The following is a 19,407-nucleotide window of genomic DNA, read 5'->3' as shown; positions in this document are numbered from 1 at the left end:
ACCATGCCCGGCTAATTTTTGTATTTTTAGCAGAGACGGAGTTTCACCATGTTGGCCAGGCTGGACTTGTTTCTTACAATATGAGAGCTGAGAGTTAAGCAGAGCATCAGTTCAGTCTCACCTGAGAATGTACACATCAGGCAACCCAGAATTTTGTTTGTGCCATCTGAATGACTGTGAAAGCACATGAAGTATTGTTTTGGGGTTACAAGTACATTTTTGTTAGTATATGAATTTGCAAATACAAAATCTGTAAATAATGAAGATAGAGTCTTTTTTAAAGCATTGAACTTCTTAATATCAAAATATTAATTTGAAAATATTGGTGGCATGTTTTCCCTCCATGTCTTAAAAAGGCAGTGTACTTCTTATGTAAAGACTTAGGTAGAAATGCTGGTATGTTTATTAACTTGTTTTCTTCATGCCTTAAACAGGAAGTAGACTTGATACGGAGTCAAGTACAGCAGCTTATCTCCCTCCCAATGTGGATGGGCTTACAGGCTGTAAGTCTCTAATTTCAGAATCTTATGAATGTATGTGCTATAAGTAGAACATGTGGTTTTAGAGTCTATAGCTTTAATCTGGATATACAAGTGGTAGCTAAATACCCCTTTTCTTAGAAAAGCCACTATGCATTAACATCGTAGATACAGTATTTACAGTTGTAAAGTTTTTCTGTGCATTTGATGTTTAACTTACTATCGGTATTGTAAAATGAAATAAGGTGGTATTTGTTGAGCTTGTAGAGAAAGGGAGTTAATTTAGTAAAGTATGGATGAGACTAAATGTAGACTTGAATTTTTTTTTCCTTGATTAGAATATATAGAGAGCTGTAGGAGAAGATCTGGATTGTACTTAATATTAATGACTTCCATTTTCCATAAAGTCTTTAATGAGTAATATGTGCAGGTACCAAAGCCAAATTAATACATCTTAGGTAGTTTAGTTAAAACTATCAAATTTCAGTGTAATACTTTATTCAGAATTTCATTTCCTGTACATGTGTGTTTCTGCATATACCCAGATATGCAGACTCATTCATAAGCACCAGTTTATGGGAATGAAAAAATAAGACACATATAAATAATTAATCCTAAGTTAAAAAGTGGCAAGTGCTGTAGGAGAGAATATGCTAATAAGGACATTTCCTTATTTACTTGTGATAGCTGTTTTTTGTGCATTTAGACTCATGTTTTTTAAACCTCAGTGATTGTGCTGTGTTGATCCATGTATTTTTCAGACTGAGCTTTTTGAATTTTGAAATAAAAATTAATTGATTATTGAATTTACAATCTTGATTTGTATTTTTATTAATAAGAGCTAGAGTTGAATAATTTTTTAAAATATCATTATTGATTTCTTAATTTTTAGGGTTGTTATGTTGTTTTCAGGTTTTATGACATTGCTCTATTTTGTATTTGTAGATTAGAAAACTAGCAAATAGTTGATCTAATCCTTATCCTTGTAAACTTTGAGGTTACTAGTGATTTAATAACACATCTCTTCTTCAGGCACGATTGGAATTAGAATTAAAAAAGACACCTAAGCTAAGAAAATTTTGGAACTTGATTAAAAAGAATGATGAAAAGATGGATCCAGAAGCAAGAGAACAGTATGTTGGCAAAGCTTCATTTCACGTTGGCTTATTATGCTGGACTGTGGGACTTAGATGATGTTGACTAGTTTGTTGTTTCCCTTTATATAGTGCTGAGCCCAATTAAATTGTTAATAAGTGCTTTTACTTAGACTGTCATCAGAATATTTTTCATAAAGGTCTAAAGCAGAAACTAGAACATCATGCTTTTCTTCTTTTCCTTCTTTCTGTGCTGCTAAGTATGTATAGTTGCCCAGTTGTTTTTGTCCCTGCCTGTTGTCCGTGTCCCTCGTGGATGGTTCTCAATTTTCTCCATAATCTTCAGGCTATTAATATAACTTTTCTTTCTTTTTGTTACTCCTTCACTCTTAATAATGACTTTTACACACTCCAACCACCATTCATTTATTTAACAAATATTGAGTGTTTATTATTTTACCAGGTACTGCTCTAGGCTTTAGGGATACAGCAGAGAACACAATGGAGAGTAATTGCTGCTTTTGTGGAGCTTACATTCCAGTTGAGGAAGACAGCACTGAACACATAAATTGTACAGTATGTTAGATGTGATACATGCTAAAGAAAAGAATAAATCAAGTATAGGAATTAAAGGAGCAGATGAGGATGGCTTTTTTTTTTTTTTTTTTTTTTGAGACGGAGTTTTGCTCTGTTGCCCAGGCTGCAGTGCAGTGGCATGATCTCGGCTCACTGCAGCCTTCGCCTCTGGGTTTAAGCGATTCTCCTTCCTCAGCCTCCTGAGTAGCTGGGACTACAGGTGTGCACCACCACACTTGGCTAATTTTTATATTTTTTAGTAGAGACAGAGTTTCACCATATTGTCCAGGCTGGTCTTGAATTCCTAACCTCATTGTGATCTGTCTGCCTCGGCCTCCCAAAATGTTGGAATTACAGGCGTGAGCCACTGCGCCTGGCCAATGGGTTATTTCTAATAGTAATGCTTATTAATTAAATAAAAGTCTGTGATAACTAGTATTTATTTCATGGAACAAAGAGCTAGTAGGACACAGGGGAAAGACTGGCATGCTCTCAGAGGTTTGTTTCCCTTTATCTCTTTGAGACTAACTTGTCTAACTATTTTCTTACCTCATTTACTCCCTGACTATTCTAGCAATAATATTTTTTCCCCTTTATCTTTAATTCTTCATTTCCACTAATTTTTTTCTCTGCATATATAGACCCACACAGACACACATGTACACGTATATGCTGAGGACATACTTCCTCTGGGCCTATGATAACTTCTTTTGGCACTGTCTTATTTTTTCTTCCACTTAGAAGAGTATAAGTTAGTCTATACTTAACTTTTCTTCAAGCCTTGTAACTCCCACTTGAATTTTGGTTCTCATTATCCTACTCTCACCTGAAGTTGCTCTTTCTGATCTCACCAGTCAACTCTACCATCTGTCATTTTGAAGATTGTTTGTTTTTTGTGTCATTTCTTTTGGACCCTCATTTGATCCTGTTGATGATACTCCATTTCTTATATGTCCCTCCTCCTTTCACTTCCATAACGTCTCTAGCTTTTTCTCCTTTCGGATATTTTTGTGTGTCTTTCCTGGCACCTACTTCTAGGGTATTGACACATCACAAAGCTTTATCTTTTATTGTCTTTTAGTTCTACTTTCCCTTCCCTCCAGAGGTTTATGAGAAAACTCACATTCAGAGAAATAAAGTAGCTTGACTTAAAAGATAAAAATCTAGGATATGGCAGAATAGAATTTAGACCTAATTCCTTCTGTCTACAAGCATTTTTCCCTTGACCACTTTGCAAGTAAGAAGTTAGAATTTTATTTCCTGTTTGATGGAGAGCTGCCAAGGGATTTTATCAATAAAGTGATATAATCAGACTTAAATTTTGGAATTATTTCTCTGGAAGCAAGCAGTAGATTGTAGGGATGGAAGGTAGTTGTAATACTCAGGTAAGAGATAGTGAGAGCTTGAACTAACACAGCAGAATTGAAGGCAAAGAGATAGTGACACAATGGAGAGTTATTTAATGGATATCGGTAAACTGTTGACTATGAGATTGACACTATCTCATAGTCAACAGTTTACCGATATCCATTAAATATCTCACTGTCATCCTGGCTAGATGACTGGATGATAGTGAGATATTCACCAAAATGGGGAATGTAAGAGGGAGGGTGTATTTGGCAGTAAAGAGATTGATTTTTGTTTTGCCTTGCCAAGTTGAGATAGCTACCAGGATTGAGATTATGAGATATGTATTAAATGCCACATTTGTATAGGTACATGTGTAGCTAATAATTGAAGCTATGAGTATGGGTGAGATTATTTATGAGTGAGGTAAATAAGCCATGAAAAGTGGGATGAGGATAAAAGGAAATGAAACCTGGAGTTACTCTGGTAGTTCGTGAAAATAGGGAAGAACTAAAAAACTGCATGTCAGAGATGAGTTTGGGAGTAAGGGAATGACAGTTTCAGGAAGAGAATATTATAATCAGAGTAGCAGTATCCCTTCTTTAATTTTCAGTTTCAATCCATCTCTTTCATAGTATCTTTCTAACCAGCAGCCTCTTGACTGGGCAAATCAAATGTTATTTTTGCAATATTTGACTGCATTTTAGGGGAGGAGGTGGGTGGAATCTTCCTCTCGTTACCTCAGTGTGGTTTCATCCTCGATCTCTCTGGTCCTGACTTCTTTTGTGTCTTTCCACTATGTAACTGCTTCCTGTATACTTCTACTTGGACTCATTGTTACGAACTCATATTTGGTGTAACTAAATAATACTCACTGTTTTTTCTCCCCAAATTCACCCTTTTGTTCAGTTTCTCTTAATTCTCCCAGCCAGTTAGACTTGGAACGCTCCAATTTTTTGGCTAATTATATCCAGTCAGCCCTGTTGGATTCACCTTTTATCCTTCCTCTCTTTTCTTGTCTAGTCACACTGCTGTCATCAGAATTCAGGCCCTTTAGCATCTTGACTAAACTACCATAGTAATTTCCCACTTGGTCTTTCTCCAGCTTTCCTACACCAATGTAGCCTCCCTAGCCTTTTTCATAGAATATTCCTACTTAAAAGCTTTCAATCATTTCTTACTTCCCACTGAATAAACTCTAAACTTCTTACAAGGCTTTCAGAAGCTTCCAGCTGTTTCTCATGACTCCTGCAAATCATTGGACTACTCTAGTCATTGTTTCTTAAACATTCCTTTCCTAAGTCCCTTTCCTCTTCACTCCACTTAATTGAGTATTAACCATATAAACACACTTCCAGACCAACTACTTTAGACATAGTGCTTTCATCTAAACTCCTAGAACACGTGCTCTATGATTTTTTTTTTTTTTTGCAACACCAGCTGTTTATGTAATGATTGGGATATGTATAGTTGTTTAGGATGTAGGTTCTACAGTCAGACTTACCTAGATTCCAGACTCACTTGCTGTATGACTTTGTGCAAGTGACTTCACCTCTAAGCCTCATTGTGAAATCTGGACAATAGTACCCATTTCCGAGGACTGTTACCAATATTAAATGAGATGTGAAGTGTTTAGCATAGCTCAGATCCTGGCACAATGGATGCTTAATTAATGTCAGGCAGTTTTATTAATTGCATAGTGGCATGTATTACTGATTATGTTTATAGTATATGACTTGTTATTGCAAGTAGATTTTAGCCATTCTCCTTCTTTGTATTTCCAGCAGGACTGTTAATAAGCACTTACAGCTATATAATACTTGATACAAGTTTGTCTATTAATTGATGTATCTTAAAGTAGTAATGAATAGAAAATTATTTTTTAAACATTTGATTTTTAGCTATTGCAATACTGTATTATATATACTTTATATTTAAATATTAAAATATAATATTGTTCATCTATTTCAATTACACTAAATGTGAGATTTTTAATGGTAAGGGCAGACTATAAATGGAATTTTGAAACTTCTTTCTCGGTCTGACTCGAAAATCACAAGTGAAAACGTTTGGCCTGGTGTGGTGGCTCACACCTGTGATCCCCAGCACTTTGGGAGGCCAAGGCGGATGAATCACAAGGTCAGGAGTTCAAGACCAGCCTGACCAAGATGGTGAAACCCCATCTCTACTAAAAATACTAAAATTAGCTGGGCATGGTGGTAGGCACCTGTAGTCCCAGCTACTTGAGAGGCTGAGGCAGGAGAATCACTTGAACCTGAGAGGCAGAGGTTGCAGTAAGCTGAGATCGCACCACTGCACTTCAGCCTAGGCAACAGCGTGAGACTCCATCTCAAAAAAAACAAAAACAAAAGAAAGCGTTCACAGTGAGAAAAGGAGGTGCTTGCTTAGGTGGCTTATTAAGTCAGTAATGTGACTCTCCTTTTCTTTATATAGCACTGTATTTACATAGAAGAAACTGGGCATTCAGGTTATAGTTCCAGCTTCGCAGACAAATGAACAGTTGAACAGTATAGGAAAGCTGTGGTCAACATTTAAAATTTACTTTTGAAATGACTATTTTTCAAAAATAATTGGTCAATGATCTTTCTAATTTTTAGGGCCTATCAAGAGAGGAGATTTCTTTCACAACTCATCCAGAAGTTTATTTCTGTGCTGAAATCAGTCCCACTTTCTGGTAACTATCTTCTTTTTCGCTCAGTGCTTTTGTGAAATTATCGTATAGCTTCTTCTTTGGTATTTACTCATCTCTAAAAACTGCTCTTGGAATGATTTTAATTTATATTGGCAAAGTGTATGTCCTCTCCTTTTTAAATGTATTACCAGTCTGAATATTGGGACTGCCTTTAAGGGTTATGTTAGTTATGTTATGCTATGCTATGCTATGCTATGCTATGCTATGCTATGCTATGCTATGCTATGCTATGCTATGCTATGTTATTTAGTTGAGACGGAATCTTGCTCTGTCACCCAGGCTAGAGTACAGTGTGGCACGATCTTGGTTCTCTGCAACCTCTGCCTCCTGGGTTCAAGGGACTCTCCGGCCTCAGCCTCCGGAGTAGCTAGGATTATAGGCATGTGCCACCATGCCCAGCTAGTTTTTGTATTTTTGGTAGAGACGGGGTTTCACCATGTTGGCCAGCTGGTCCCGAACTCCTGACCTCAAGTGATCTGCCCACCTCTGCCTCCCAGAGTGCTGGGATTGTAAGTGTGAGCCACCATCCCTGGCCTAAGGGTTATTTTAAAGGTACCAGTTATTGAAATATTCATTTATGTAGCAAATATTTTTATCACCTAATCACTAGATTTAGGTCGTGTCCAAGGTGCTGGGATACAGTTGTGAACAGGAAAATTACAGACCATATTTGCATGTTATTTATAATTGGATGCTGAATAGTATTTTTAAGTCCTTTTGATACTGTTTGGAGGAAAAAAGGAGAAATACTGATATATGAGCTAAAAGACTAAATATAAGGATTTTCCTCCATCGTTGCCCCATTTATTGATTTAAAAAGTAAATATATACTATGTAGAGTATATACTATATTAAAATGTATAAAATATAATTAAAATATAATTGTTTAATATTTTAAAGTGGATTATAATCTAAGGACAGCTCTATAGGTGTACCATATTTATGTTTTTGCATCAGAGAGTGTAGCTTTTAAAAAAATACAATGGAATGAGTTATAAATGCTGACCTTCCAAATAATATTTTGCAACAGAAAATCATAGCTACAATTCAGTGAGGAGTTGCTACCAATGCAGTAAATCAGTTGTATCTGATTTGGGGCACAATACTACTGCTAGCATTAGTATAAAGAAAACATCTTATGCTTATAATCTTAAGACACTTAGTATTAGTATATCTAAATCTTTCCACTGAGTGCCTTCATATCTGGAAAGAGGACTCAGATTGGGTTTTCTTGGCGCAAAGAGTAACAATAAGTGCTTTGAGCTACTAATATCTATGGAACTAATATCTGTAATAAAAATTGATATCTCTAACTGTGGAATGTTTATCTAGGGTCATTTAGGTTTCAAAAACAAGAACATAGGGCCTGTAGCAATTTAATAGCCTACAATACACTTGCTATTGCCACTATTGTTTATATACTGTCAGAAAATAAGATTTTTTTTTTTAAGACTGAGTCTCATTCTGTCTCCCAGGCTGTGTAGTGGCGCAATCTCAGCTCACTGCAACGTCTGCCTCCTGTGTCCATGTGATTCTCCTGCCTCAGCCTCCTGAGTAGCTGGGACTACTTACAGGTGCACACCACCATGCCCGGCTAAGTTTTGTATTCTCAGTAGAGATTGGGTTTTGCCATGTTGGCCAGGCTGGTCTCGAACTCCTGACCTCAAGTGATCTGCTCACTTTGGCCTCCCAAAGTGCTGGGATTATATGCCTGAGCCACCACACCTGGCCAGTAAACATCATTCTTAATCGAGTTTTTATCAAAATTTTTCAGCTTGCTGGCAAAGGAACTAACAGGATAATGACAATAATGTGCCAGTTTAGAATGGGTATGAGGATAGATGGATTATATAGTTAGGAAAGAGAAGGCAAATTTTTCAAAGATTTTAAGAAGGATTGTAGTTTCCTTTTAAAATAGGGTCATTAGGGTGGACACAGTGGCTCACACCTATAATCCCAGCACTTTGGGAAGTGCAGATGGGCAGATCACGAGGTCAGGAAATCAAGACCATCCTTGCCAACATAGTGAAACCCGTGTCTACTAAAATACAAAAAATTAGCTGGGTGTGGTGGGCTCACCTGTAGTCCCAGCTGCTCGGGAACCTGAGGCAGGAGAATTGCTTGAACCTGGGAGGCGGAGGTTGAAGTGAGCTGATAGATATCATGCCACTGCACTCCAGCCTGATGACAGAGCAAGACTCCATCTCATACATACATACACACATACATACATAAAATAAAATAGGGTCATTAAAAACGGCATGCCCAGATGAGTTGTTGGAAATCTGTGTAGGATAACATCTGTCTAGATGTTAAGATTGCTTTCAGAAGGGAAAAAAATTACAGTATACCTGAGAAAAATAAGGATATATTTGTGTTTGAAATTGGGATAACAAGGTTTCTACATTAGGCAACATGCCCAGTATGACCAGCTAACATAAAAACATGCAACTCTATTCACCAGAGCACAGAACTTGAGCACCATGCATTATTTTCTGATTTTAAATAGGCCATTGCCAGTAATTTCTCAAGACATAAATAAAGATACAGAATTCAGAATTTGCTCACTCTTTTAGTTTGGGAAAAATGTTTTCTTTGGCAGTTACAAGAACAAAAGATAGCAACAAAAGGTTAGTTTGAATGGACTTAATTTAAAAATTGCTCCTTTTAATTTTTATTTTAAACAATTGTATATGTATGTCTCAGAAAACCTTGGTTCCAGTTCTAACCAGCCTTTATAGTTTTACACCTTTATCAGGTCATTTTCTCTGATCATGTTTTTCTTACCTGGGAAGTGAAGATCTAGAACAGATGATTTCAAAGGTCTTTTCCAGCTAATAAATTCTATAGTTCTATTATTTCAGGGTTTGGATTATGGGGATAGGCCAGCTGAAAAAGTTCCAGTTAACATTTCTATATATATTAATCACCAAAGTATTCACATTTCTTGCTTTGCATTGAGCTTTCTGTTTTCCTATACACTACAAATAAATAAATGGATTTTTATTTAAGCAATTGTAGGATGCCTTCTATATGTCTGGCACTGGGTGTTAGTCACTGCTGGAAGTCCTTAAACTAAGTAGCAACAGGGAACCTAAAATTATCTTTGTTTTAATTGAAACCAACTTGACAGGATGGTTTTAGTTGGTAAAATGGTAGACCATTTCCTGACATTAGGAAAAAAAGCTTGTACTTTGAAAGAATTTCATGCCCCAAGGTTGTAATTATTTTAAAACAAAAATAAATGTTTGTAAAAATAGTATATTGTGCTCATAAATAGTATATAATAAGCTAGTTATTTAAAAGGTATTTTTATTGTTCTTTGTGTCATTGGCATTCTAATATTAAAGTAATACATGTACAGTGGAAAGAAGTCATAAAAATTGCCTCAAATTAGTTTCAGTGCATTTTAAAGGGCTGTGTATGTGTGTGTGTGTAGATATACATATGTGTGTGTGTTTATACATATGAGAAAACTCAGAAGTTTAGAATGTAAAGACAGGAAAGTAGAGCAAAAACTGATATAAAACTGCCTTCTAGTTTTTATATCTCTAAGTTTTTTCAAATCTAATTAAATACAGATTTTTTTTAAGTTAATACTTTTAAAATATCTTTGCAAACCTGATCTTATTTTATTTTATTTTTTATTTTTTATTTTTTGAGATGGAATTTCGCTCTTGTTAGCCAGGCTGGAGTGCAATGGCGTGATCTCGGCTCATCGCAACCTCCGCCTCCTGGGTTCAGGCAATTCTCCTGCCTCAGCCTCCTGAGTAGCTGGGATTACAGGCACGCGCCACCATGCCCAGCTAATTTTTTGTATTTTTAGTAGAGACAGGGTTTCATCATGTTGACCAGGATGGTCTCGATCTCTTGACCTCGTGATCCACCTGCCTCGGCCTCCCAAAGTGTTGGGATTACAGGCGTGAGCCACCGCGCCTGGCCCTAAACCTGATTTTTAAAATGTGCTTCTGACCCAAGCTACGTGTTTTATTTTCTCATATTTATAGAGCTAAGTATCAGGGTAAGGCCTGGCTTAAAAAGAAATGTGTGTGAGATCTTCATTCTAAATCATAGTCCAGTTCTGATGAATAAAAGACAAATGACTTTATTAAATAACTGCCAGTTTTCAGAAATAGCATGCAAAATGGCCTAGTAAGAACATTCTAACATTCTTTCTCTTTTATGTCTAGAACCTGTCACTATGGACAAAGTTCATTACTGTGAAAGATTCATTGAACTTATGATTGATCTAGAGGTAAGAAATCTACAATCTACAGTGACTTTTTTGTTATATAATCGTTAGGGGGTCTAAGATTAAGCATATGACTATATAGGAAGTATTTTTTTTTCTTTTTTGGAGACAGGGTCTTGCTCTGTCATGAAGGCTAGAGTGCAGTGGTGCCATCTTCTTGGCTTACTGCAACCTCTGCCTCCCAGGCCTCAACTGATCCTTCTGCCTCAGTGCCCTGAGTAGCTGAGACTACGGGTGTACACTACTATGCCCGGCTAATTTTTGTATTTTTTGTAGAAACAGGGTTTCTACATATTGCCCATGCTGTTGTAGAAATCTTGGGCTCAAGTGATTATTTCACCTTGGCCTAAGTAGGAGGATCGCTTGGGATTATAGGTGTGAGCTACCATGCCTGGTCTATATGAAGTATTTCTTCATTACCTCAAACTGGTTTTACTTTGTACCTGTTTCAAGGTGTCACTTAGAGAAGGAAGTCACAAGTCGTTGGCCCTTGAGGTTTTCAAATGACTGACTCATCTACTGTGGGCTGTTAGTTGTAGAAAAAGCATGACATAGTATAGTTATTAAACATGAGTCCAGCAGTGACAATTTATTTTGTGTCATACTCTATATGACACAAAATATGCCCCTCATATAGAGTTTTCTATAATGTCTGAAGTCACAGGTTTCTAACTATCTCTTAAATAATCTTACTTTTCTAAATGTGCCCAATGTTCGTGAAGAAAAATATAGCTGCTATGTGCAGTTTTTTAAAATGGAGATTCTTAAAAAAAACAAAAAACAAGATTTCATACTCAGGTATAGGATTTGTGGCAATTTCAGTTACAGAATTGGTATAGTTCAGATTGGATTGATTTCCTTTCCTTTCTCTGATTAATGTGGGATATTGAAAGAAAATTTGTTCCTTATCTGGAGAAGTAAGGTGGTTTCTTGATATGTGTATTAGCATATTAGACTAGCAGTCATTCATGAGACCTTTCAAATTCTAGCTCTGCCATAACTAATTTATAACTTCTGAGGATCTCAGTAACCTCATCTATAAAATGATGATGTTTGATTAGATTAGTCATTTTCAAGCTGTGGTATAGGGGAACAAAGGAGAGGAAACAAAGACAGGATTCTCCACATAGAAACTTGTACTTACTTTTTTCTCAGAGCAGCTTCACTTTTAAACTTACACACAGTACCTATTGGGATTTTACGTAGGATTTTGTTGGAAAACTACTGGCCGAGATGATCTGATGATCTGTGAGATTCCTTTTAGTGCTAGATTTTTTTTCTTTTCTTTTCTTTTTTTTGAGACAGAGTCTTGCTCTTTGGCCCAGGCTGGAGTGTAGTGGCACTAACTCAGCTTGCGGCAACCTGTGCCTCCTGGATTCAAGCAATTCTTCCTTCCTCATCCTCCTGAGTAGCTGGGATTACAGTTGCCCATCCCCAAACCCAGCTAATTTTTGTATTCTTAGTAGAGACAGGGTTTTGCCACATTGGCCAGGCTAGTCTCAAACTCCTGACCTCAGGTAATCTACCCGCCATGGCCTCCCAAGGTACTGGGATTATAGGCATGAGCCACTGTGCCCTCCCCTTATTTTCAGTTTTATCTTAAAAGTTCTTTTATTATTATTATTATTATTTATTTATTTTTTTTGAGATGGAGTTTCGCTCTTGTTACCCAGGCTGGAGTGCAGTGGCGATCTTGGCTGACTGCAACTTCTGCCTCCTGGGTTTAAGCGATTCTCCTGCCTCAGCCTCCCAAGTAGCTGGGATTACAGGCACCTATCACCACACATGGCTAATTTTTATATTTATATTAGAGACGGAGTTTCACCACATTGGCCAGGCTGGTCTTAAACTCCTGACCTCAAGTGATCTGCCCCACTTGGCCTCCCAAAGTGCTGGGATTATAGGCATGAGCCACTTCCCCCGGCATTATTATTGTTTTTAAAACCAAAAACATTGCCACTGGGTTTATTTACAGCATGAAGGGACCTCTTGCATTGTGTACAGTGTGTCTATTGGAAGGTTGGAGGGTACTTTGTATGTGATTAATACTCATGAGTTAAATATCAGTAGATTGTACTTATAGCTGTGGAATTCTCTACATGTAAACTTACTGTTATGATGTTTGTTTTTCCCAGGCCCTACTGCCCACAAGGCGCTGGTTTAATACTATCCTGGATGACTCCCACCTTCTGGTTCACTGTTACCTTTCCAATCTTGTTCGTAGAGAAGAAGATGGCCATCTTTTTTCCCAGGTGAGTATTGATGTATCTGAATGTATTTATTGTTTTACTTTCTAAATTTATCTTTTCTTTGCCACACAACTGGGATAACACAAACTACTAGTTATTTTAAAGTCATGTCTTAACACGCAAAATGAATGTATTCTCATATAGGTTTCCTCTAGTAATTATATAACTTTTTGTTAATTATATGTGATTTTTATTGAACTAAATTATGATTTGGGGAATACAGTCACAGATGTTTACAAGTTTTGATTTTATGTGAAATATAGTAGCTGATGTGTATTAATTTTAAATGAACTATGAATCCTATGGCTCTGTTTTTCCTTTTTTTTTTTTTTTGAGACTGAGTGTTGCTCTGTCACCCAGGCTAGAGTGCAGTGGTGCCATCTTGGTTCACTGCATCCTTCACCTCCCAGGTTCAAGCAATTCTCCTGCCTCAGCCTCCCAAGTAGCTGAGATTATAGGCACCCGCCACCGTGCCTGGCTAATTTTTGTATTTTTAGTAGAGACATGGTTTCACCATCTTGGCCAGGCTGGTCTGGAACTCCTGACCTCATGATCCACCTGCCTCAGCCTCCCAAAGTGCTGCGATTATAGGCATGAGCCACCATACCCGGCCGACTCTGTCTTTCTATAAGATGATGGTGACAGATCGTTGATAGCATAGAAGTGTGTGTGCTTCTTTGAATAAGGAAGCGCAAATGCACTTAACTTTGTTGTCTTGGGTAGGAAGACACAGTATTTCACATTTTCTGTTATGTCATGCAGAAGAAAGCATTTCTTTTTTTTTTTTTTTTGAGATGGAGTCTTGCTCTGTCAAGTGCAGTGGCACGATCTCGGCTCACTGCATCCTCTGACTCCTGGGTTCAAGCGATTCTCCTGCCACAGCCTCTTGAGTAACTGGGATTACAGGCACCCGCCACTACACCCAGCTAATTTTTTGTATATTTAGTAGAGACAGGGTTTTACAATGTTGGCCAGGCTGGTCTTGAACTCCTGACCTCATGATTCACCCGCCTTGGCCTCCCAAAGTGCTGGGATTATAGGCGTGAGCCACTGCGCCCAGCCTGAAAGCATTTCATTTTGTTTTATGTTGTTTCATTTTGTTTATGGAGACAGTCTTGCTCTGCCACCCAGGCTGGAGTGCAGTGGTCATCCGGGCTGGAGTGCAGTGGCAGTGGCGTGATCTCAGCTCACTGTAGCCTCTGCCTTCTGTGTTCAAGTGATTCTCCTGTCTCAGCCTCTCCAGTAGCCAGGATAACAGGCATGCCCCACCATGCCCGGCTAATGTTTTGTATTTTTAGTAAAGACAGGGTCTCACCAGGTTGCCCAGGTGGTCTCAAACTCCTAAGCTCAGGCAATCTGCCCACCTCGGCCTCCCAAAATGCTAGGATTGCAGGCATGAGCCACCGCACCTAGCAGAAGAAAGCATTTCTAACAAACTTTTAATGCTATCTTTCAGTGAAATCATAGTTGGGGATACATTTTTGGTATGTGTTTACATATCCCCTTTGTTCTTCTATATCTGTGAGCATTCCTCTTAGTCTCTTTAAATTTCTGTCTAGTGATTTGTCACATATATTAGAATACCTTAAAATCATATTATCTGATCTGCCATAGATTAGATCTAAAAATAATAAAGATTTGGGGTGAGTGCAGCCAATAGGCTCTGTTGATGCTGCTGCTACAGGGCAGGACATCAGAGCCTTGTTAGCAAGAGAAATTAAGCCAAAGGACTTTGATGGCCATGGAGAAAAAAGAATAATTTAGCTTTCCCCATCTTACTGTTTTTCCCTAAGCACATAATGAATTCCAAAACCCGTATTTAGGATTTTAAATAAGAAACCCCAGGAGTTCCCTCTAGTGCTATAGTTTTATAAATTTTCAGTGATGTAGGTAAGATAGGTTTTGTTTTATTAAAATGCTGGGCTTCTTTAGATTACCTCCTTAATGTCACTTAAGTATTGGGATTGCAGTATAAGGTTTTCTTTGCAGAAGTAGACCATGTATATGAAATAGACTGAACAATTTATTCACATACTTTATTTTCACATAACAGAAACATTTTTACTTGGATATGTTCTAAAATATTTTTTGTAATGTTTACATTCCTGAGTTTTTCAGCACCTCTAAGCTGCTTTTTGAACTTGTTTATTATATTTTGAATAGTGTTGTGCTTCTTGCCCTTATGTTCTTATGATTTATTCATTTAAATGTGTGTTTTTTTTTTTTTTAGCTTTTGGACATGCTTAAATTCTATACTGGTTTTGAAATTAATGACCAAACTGGAAATGCTCTGACGGAGAATGAGATGACCACAATTCACTATGATAGAATTACTTCTCTACAGGTAATTAAAATACATTATAGCCTTTGTGTATGTTTCATAAAATTGTATAATCCTACAGTTTAGATTTTGTGTAGGTACAGATTGAAAATGATGTTAATTTAATAGTGTTTTTGTCTTCAACATTTTTAATGTTTCTTTTTCCAATGAATTCTTGAAAAATAGAACTTTCTTTTACAGGCTTTCTAAATCCTGTGAATCAATATACTGATATTTGCTACTCGGAAATACTAGTTACTGGGCCAGTTTGGTGTATTTAAATATTAACTCTGCTGTCAGATTTATTAAAGAATATTTCAACATATGGCAGGATGTGTGTAAGGATTTTGCACATTTTTAAGATGAACACATATGATGGGGCTAAAATTTACCAATGTAATTCAGATATGCCCAAAAAAGTACCTTCATTTGTTTTTTATTGCTGATCTTATCTTATTCTTGAGCTCCAATTTATCTGGTGGAAGAAAGAAGTTTTGACATTTTAAAGTAATGCAGCTATTTCTGTTTTAAAGAGTCTTTTGAGGGGGGTAAAGATTCACTTCAAACCCTTTTGTAATCAAGTTGGCTATCTCTTAAGACATCTGTTCTGCGAAGCTGGAGGCATCATGCTACCTGACTTCAAACTATATTACAAGGCTACAGCCACCAAAATAGCACGGTGCTGATACCAGAACAGACATATAGACTAGTGGAACAGAATGGAGACCTCAGAAATAATACCACACATCTACAACAATCTGATCTTCGACAAACCTGACAAAAGCAAGCAGTGGGGAAAGGATCTCCTATTCAGTAAATGGTGCTGGGAAAACTGGCTAGCCACATGCAGAAAAGTGAAACTGGACCCCTTCCTTACACTTTATACAAAAATTAACTCAAGATGGATTAAAGACTTAAATGTAAAGTCCAAAACCATAAAAACCCTAGAAGAAAACCTAGGCAGTACCATTCATGACATAGGCTTGGGCAAAGGCTTTATGACAAAAAGACCAAAAACAATTGCAGCAAAAGTCAAAATTGACAAATGGGATCTAATTAAACTTAAGAGCTTTTGTACAGCAGAAGAAACTATCATCAGAGTGAACAGGCATCCTACAGAATGGGAGAAAATTTTTGCAATCTACCTATCTTGACAAAGGTCTAATATCCAGAATTTATAAGGAGTTTAAACATATTTATAAGAAAAAACCCCATCAAAAAGGCGACAAAGGACATGAACAGACACTTCTCAAAGGAAGACATTTATGCGGCCAACGAACATGAAAAGAAGCTCAACATCACTGGTCATCAGAGAAATGCAAATCAAAACCACAATAAGATACCATATCATCTCATGCCAGTCAGAATGGCAATTATTAAAAAGTCTGGAAACAATAGATGCTGGCAAGGCTGTGGAGAAATAGGAATGCTTTTACACTGTTGGTAGGAATGTAAATTAGTTCAACCATTGTAGAAGACGGTCTAGTGATTTCTTAAGGATCTAGAACCAAAAATATCATTTAATGCAGCAATCCCATTACTGGCTATATACCCAAAGGAATATAAATCATTCTGCTATAAAGACACATGCACACGTATGTTTATTGCAGCACTATTTGCAATAGGAAAGACATGAACCCAACCCAAATGTCCTTTAATGGTAGACTGGATAAAGAAAATGTACATATACACCATGGAATACTATGCAGCCATAGAAAGGAATGTGATCATGTCCTTTGCAGGAACATGGATGAAGCTCATTTTCAGCAAACGAACACAGGAACAAAAAACCAAACACCGCATGTTGTCACTCCTAAATAGGAGTTGAACATTGAGAACACATGGACACAGAGAGGGAAATGACACACACCAGGACCTGTTGGGGGTGGGGGCTGAGGGGAGGGAACTTAGAAGACTGGTCAATAGGTGCAGCAGACTACCATGGCACATGTATACCTATGTAACAGAACCTGCACGTTCTGCACATGTATCTTTTTTTTTTTTTTAAGAAGAAATTTAAAAAAATAATAATGGTGTAAAAAGAAAAAATCTCTGTTCTCCTTCTTTCCTACTAGGTATGTAGAGACACTAAAATACCCTTATTGTTTTGGAAGAGGAGTTAATTCAGATGTCTTTTCTTGCTATTTTTTTAGAGCATTAGTGTTTTTTGTCCCATCGCTGTCCTTGGAATGACCACAGCTGGTGTGGCATGTGGTCTATTGTATTGACACAGGCAAGGCATCATGATTATTCTCAAGGAACTTGGCTATTTCCCCTGTTGAGGAGGCCCCAACTTTGCTTGATGGTGCTAGCATTCTCCTGAGGGCTGACTCTTGTTTATTTCCTTGCTTATGTAGTTATTCTTATGCTTGGGTTGCAGAGTCATTTGCCATTGTGTGTAGTAATCCCATAATCCCATGGTAAGCTCACTTATGGCAGCCTTGGCAACCTTCTGTGTCATCCACCTGGAACACCTGAAAACTTCTGGATTTTATCTGTGCTACATGGGCATCAAGGAAGACTAGGGACATTACCTCAGTCACTCTCTTGTAATGCTACTATTTCTGTTTTCTTGCAGCTTACCCTGTGTTGGTTTAGAGTGTTACCCTGTGAGGTCTTCTTTTCCCAGAGTTCCAAACAAAAGCAAGGCATACGCATGATGTTTTTGGTCTCTCCTTCAAGTTCTCTCTGCAACTGGAGTTTCCCTTGGGACTTTCTTTCAGTTTTATTAGACCTGTTCTTGATAATCAAGTGTGTATTTGGTTTTTTCTCTTCTTCTATCAATGAAGCTAGCCTTTGTGGCTATATTCGTATATACTGACAATCCTTTTAGATGTCAAAACCTGAACACCGACTTTATGTTTTTTACATTTCTGCTATGATAGTTGTAGTTTTTTCTCTTTTTATTCATGCCGCTGTCTGATTAAGATAGAGGTAGCATAAAAGAAGCATGTAAGAAAGAGAAATGTGTTAATATTTTTAGAAAATATTATTTTTATTATTAAATAGAAGATGTGTATATTAATATGTAGACATTAATGATTGATATTTTTTGCTGTTATTTTCCAGAGAGCTGCTTTTGCACATTTCACTGAACTCTATGATTTTGCCCTCTCAAATGTGGCAGAAGTAGATACTCGGGAATCCTTGGTCAAGTTTTTTGGACCTCTTAGGTAAAACAACATGAAAAAACTATATATATACTTTTTTTGTATCATGCTCCCTCAATTTTACTTGTCTTTATTGCTTTTAATCATTTTACACTACTTTAGGTAATATTACTTATTATTTCACTCTTTACTGACGTGTACAACTAGTGCTTCTCTCTAGCAGTTTTGTGTCTTTGAGCCACTTAACTATAATTATCCATATATTTTGGTAAAGTTTCTGTTTTTTATGATGTATACAATTTTCCTAGATCTTAAATTTTTCTTAAAGTACAACCTAAAGCTGGTCAATCTCATCAGTCGTAAACAACATACAACAAAAACCAATAAATATTCATATGTGTGATATTAGGGAGGTGTGACTTAGGGAAATTTTTGCATGTTTAAAATTTATAAAATTAGTAATTTCCTCTGGCATTTAGCTATCTGCTAATATACCCTTTTAAAAATAGTAATAATAATAGCATACATTTATTTACTACGTGATAGAATTCTGTTAAGTATGTAAACAATTCTCAAAATACTCATGCTAGAAGTAGGTACCATTTTACATATAAGGTATCTGAGGCATAGAATAGTTAAGTAATTTGCCTAGGTTACACAGCAAGTAAGTGGCAGAGATACAGTTTAAAACTGGATAGTGTGATTTCCAAGCCCTAAATTACTTTTAACTACTATGCTGTATCATCTCCCAGCTCTTGGTAGAAATTATGTGTAGTTCCTTGACTATTTAAAATGTAAAAAACTGAGTTTAGTTTGGTTGTTCATTCTTATATGAAGATTTAATATAATTGATAACACATAGATTCATTTCATTCTTTTAAATAACTATGTAGAGTTCCATTAAACAGGACCACCTTTTTTTTTTTTTTTTTTGATATGGAGTGTCGCTCTTTCACCTAGGCTGGAGTGCAGTGGTGCCATCTCGGCTCACTGCAACCTCTGCCTCCCAGGTTCAAGCATGTCTTCTGCCTCAGCCTCCCGAGTAGCTGGGACTAGAGGTGTGTGCCACCATACCCAGCTAAGTTTTTGTATATTTAGTAGAGATGGGGTTTCACCATGTTAGTTAGAGATGGTCTCAATCTCCTGACCTTGCGATCCGCCCACCTCAGCCTCTCAAAGTGCTGTGATTACAGGTGTGAACTACTGCAGCCAGACCCACCATACTATTTTTTTTTTAAAGTCAATCTGTTGGTGAATCTTTTTTTTT

General features: G+C 37.0%; 1 protein-coding gene across 1 annotated transcript in view; it reads left to right on the top strand.

Moving 5' to 3' along the window:
- The window catches only part of AQR (aquarius intron-binding spliceosomal factor), a 120,646-nt gene that overhangs the window by 25,115 nt on the left and 76,124 nt on the right, over positions 1-19,407 (top strand). Inside the window, exons 7-13 of the mRNA XM_012465267.3 lie at positions 435-503; positions 1,512-1,612; positions 6,115-6,191; positions 10,400-10,464; positions 12,597-12,713; positions 14,941-15,054; positions 18,100-18,203. Coding sequence (XP_012320690.1) covers positions 435-503; positions 1,512-1,612; positions 6,115-6,191; positions 10,400-10,464; positions 12,597-12,713; positions 14,941-15,054; positions 18,100-18,203 — 647 coding nt within the window. The remainder of the gene's footprint in view (positions 1-434; positions 504-1,511; positions 1,613-6,114; positions 6,192-10,399; positions 10,465-12,596; positions 12,714-14,940; positions 15,055-18,099; positions 18,204-19,407) is intronic.

This window comes from Aotus nancymaae, unplaced genomic scaffold (assembly GCF_030222135.1).
Source record: "Aotus nancymaae isolate 86718 unplaced genomic scaffold, 86718_ANA_hifiasm-v0.15.2.pri h1tg000011l, whole genome shotgun sequence".
NCBI classification, from domain to species: domain Eukaryota; kingdom Metazoa; phylum Chordata; class Mammalia; order Primates; family Aotidae; genus Aotus; species Aotus nancymaae.
This window is presented reverse-complemented; position numbering and strand designations above follow the sequence as displayed.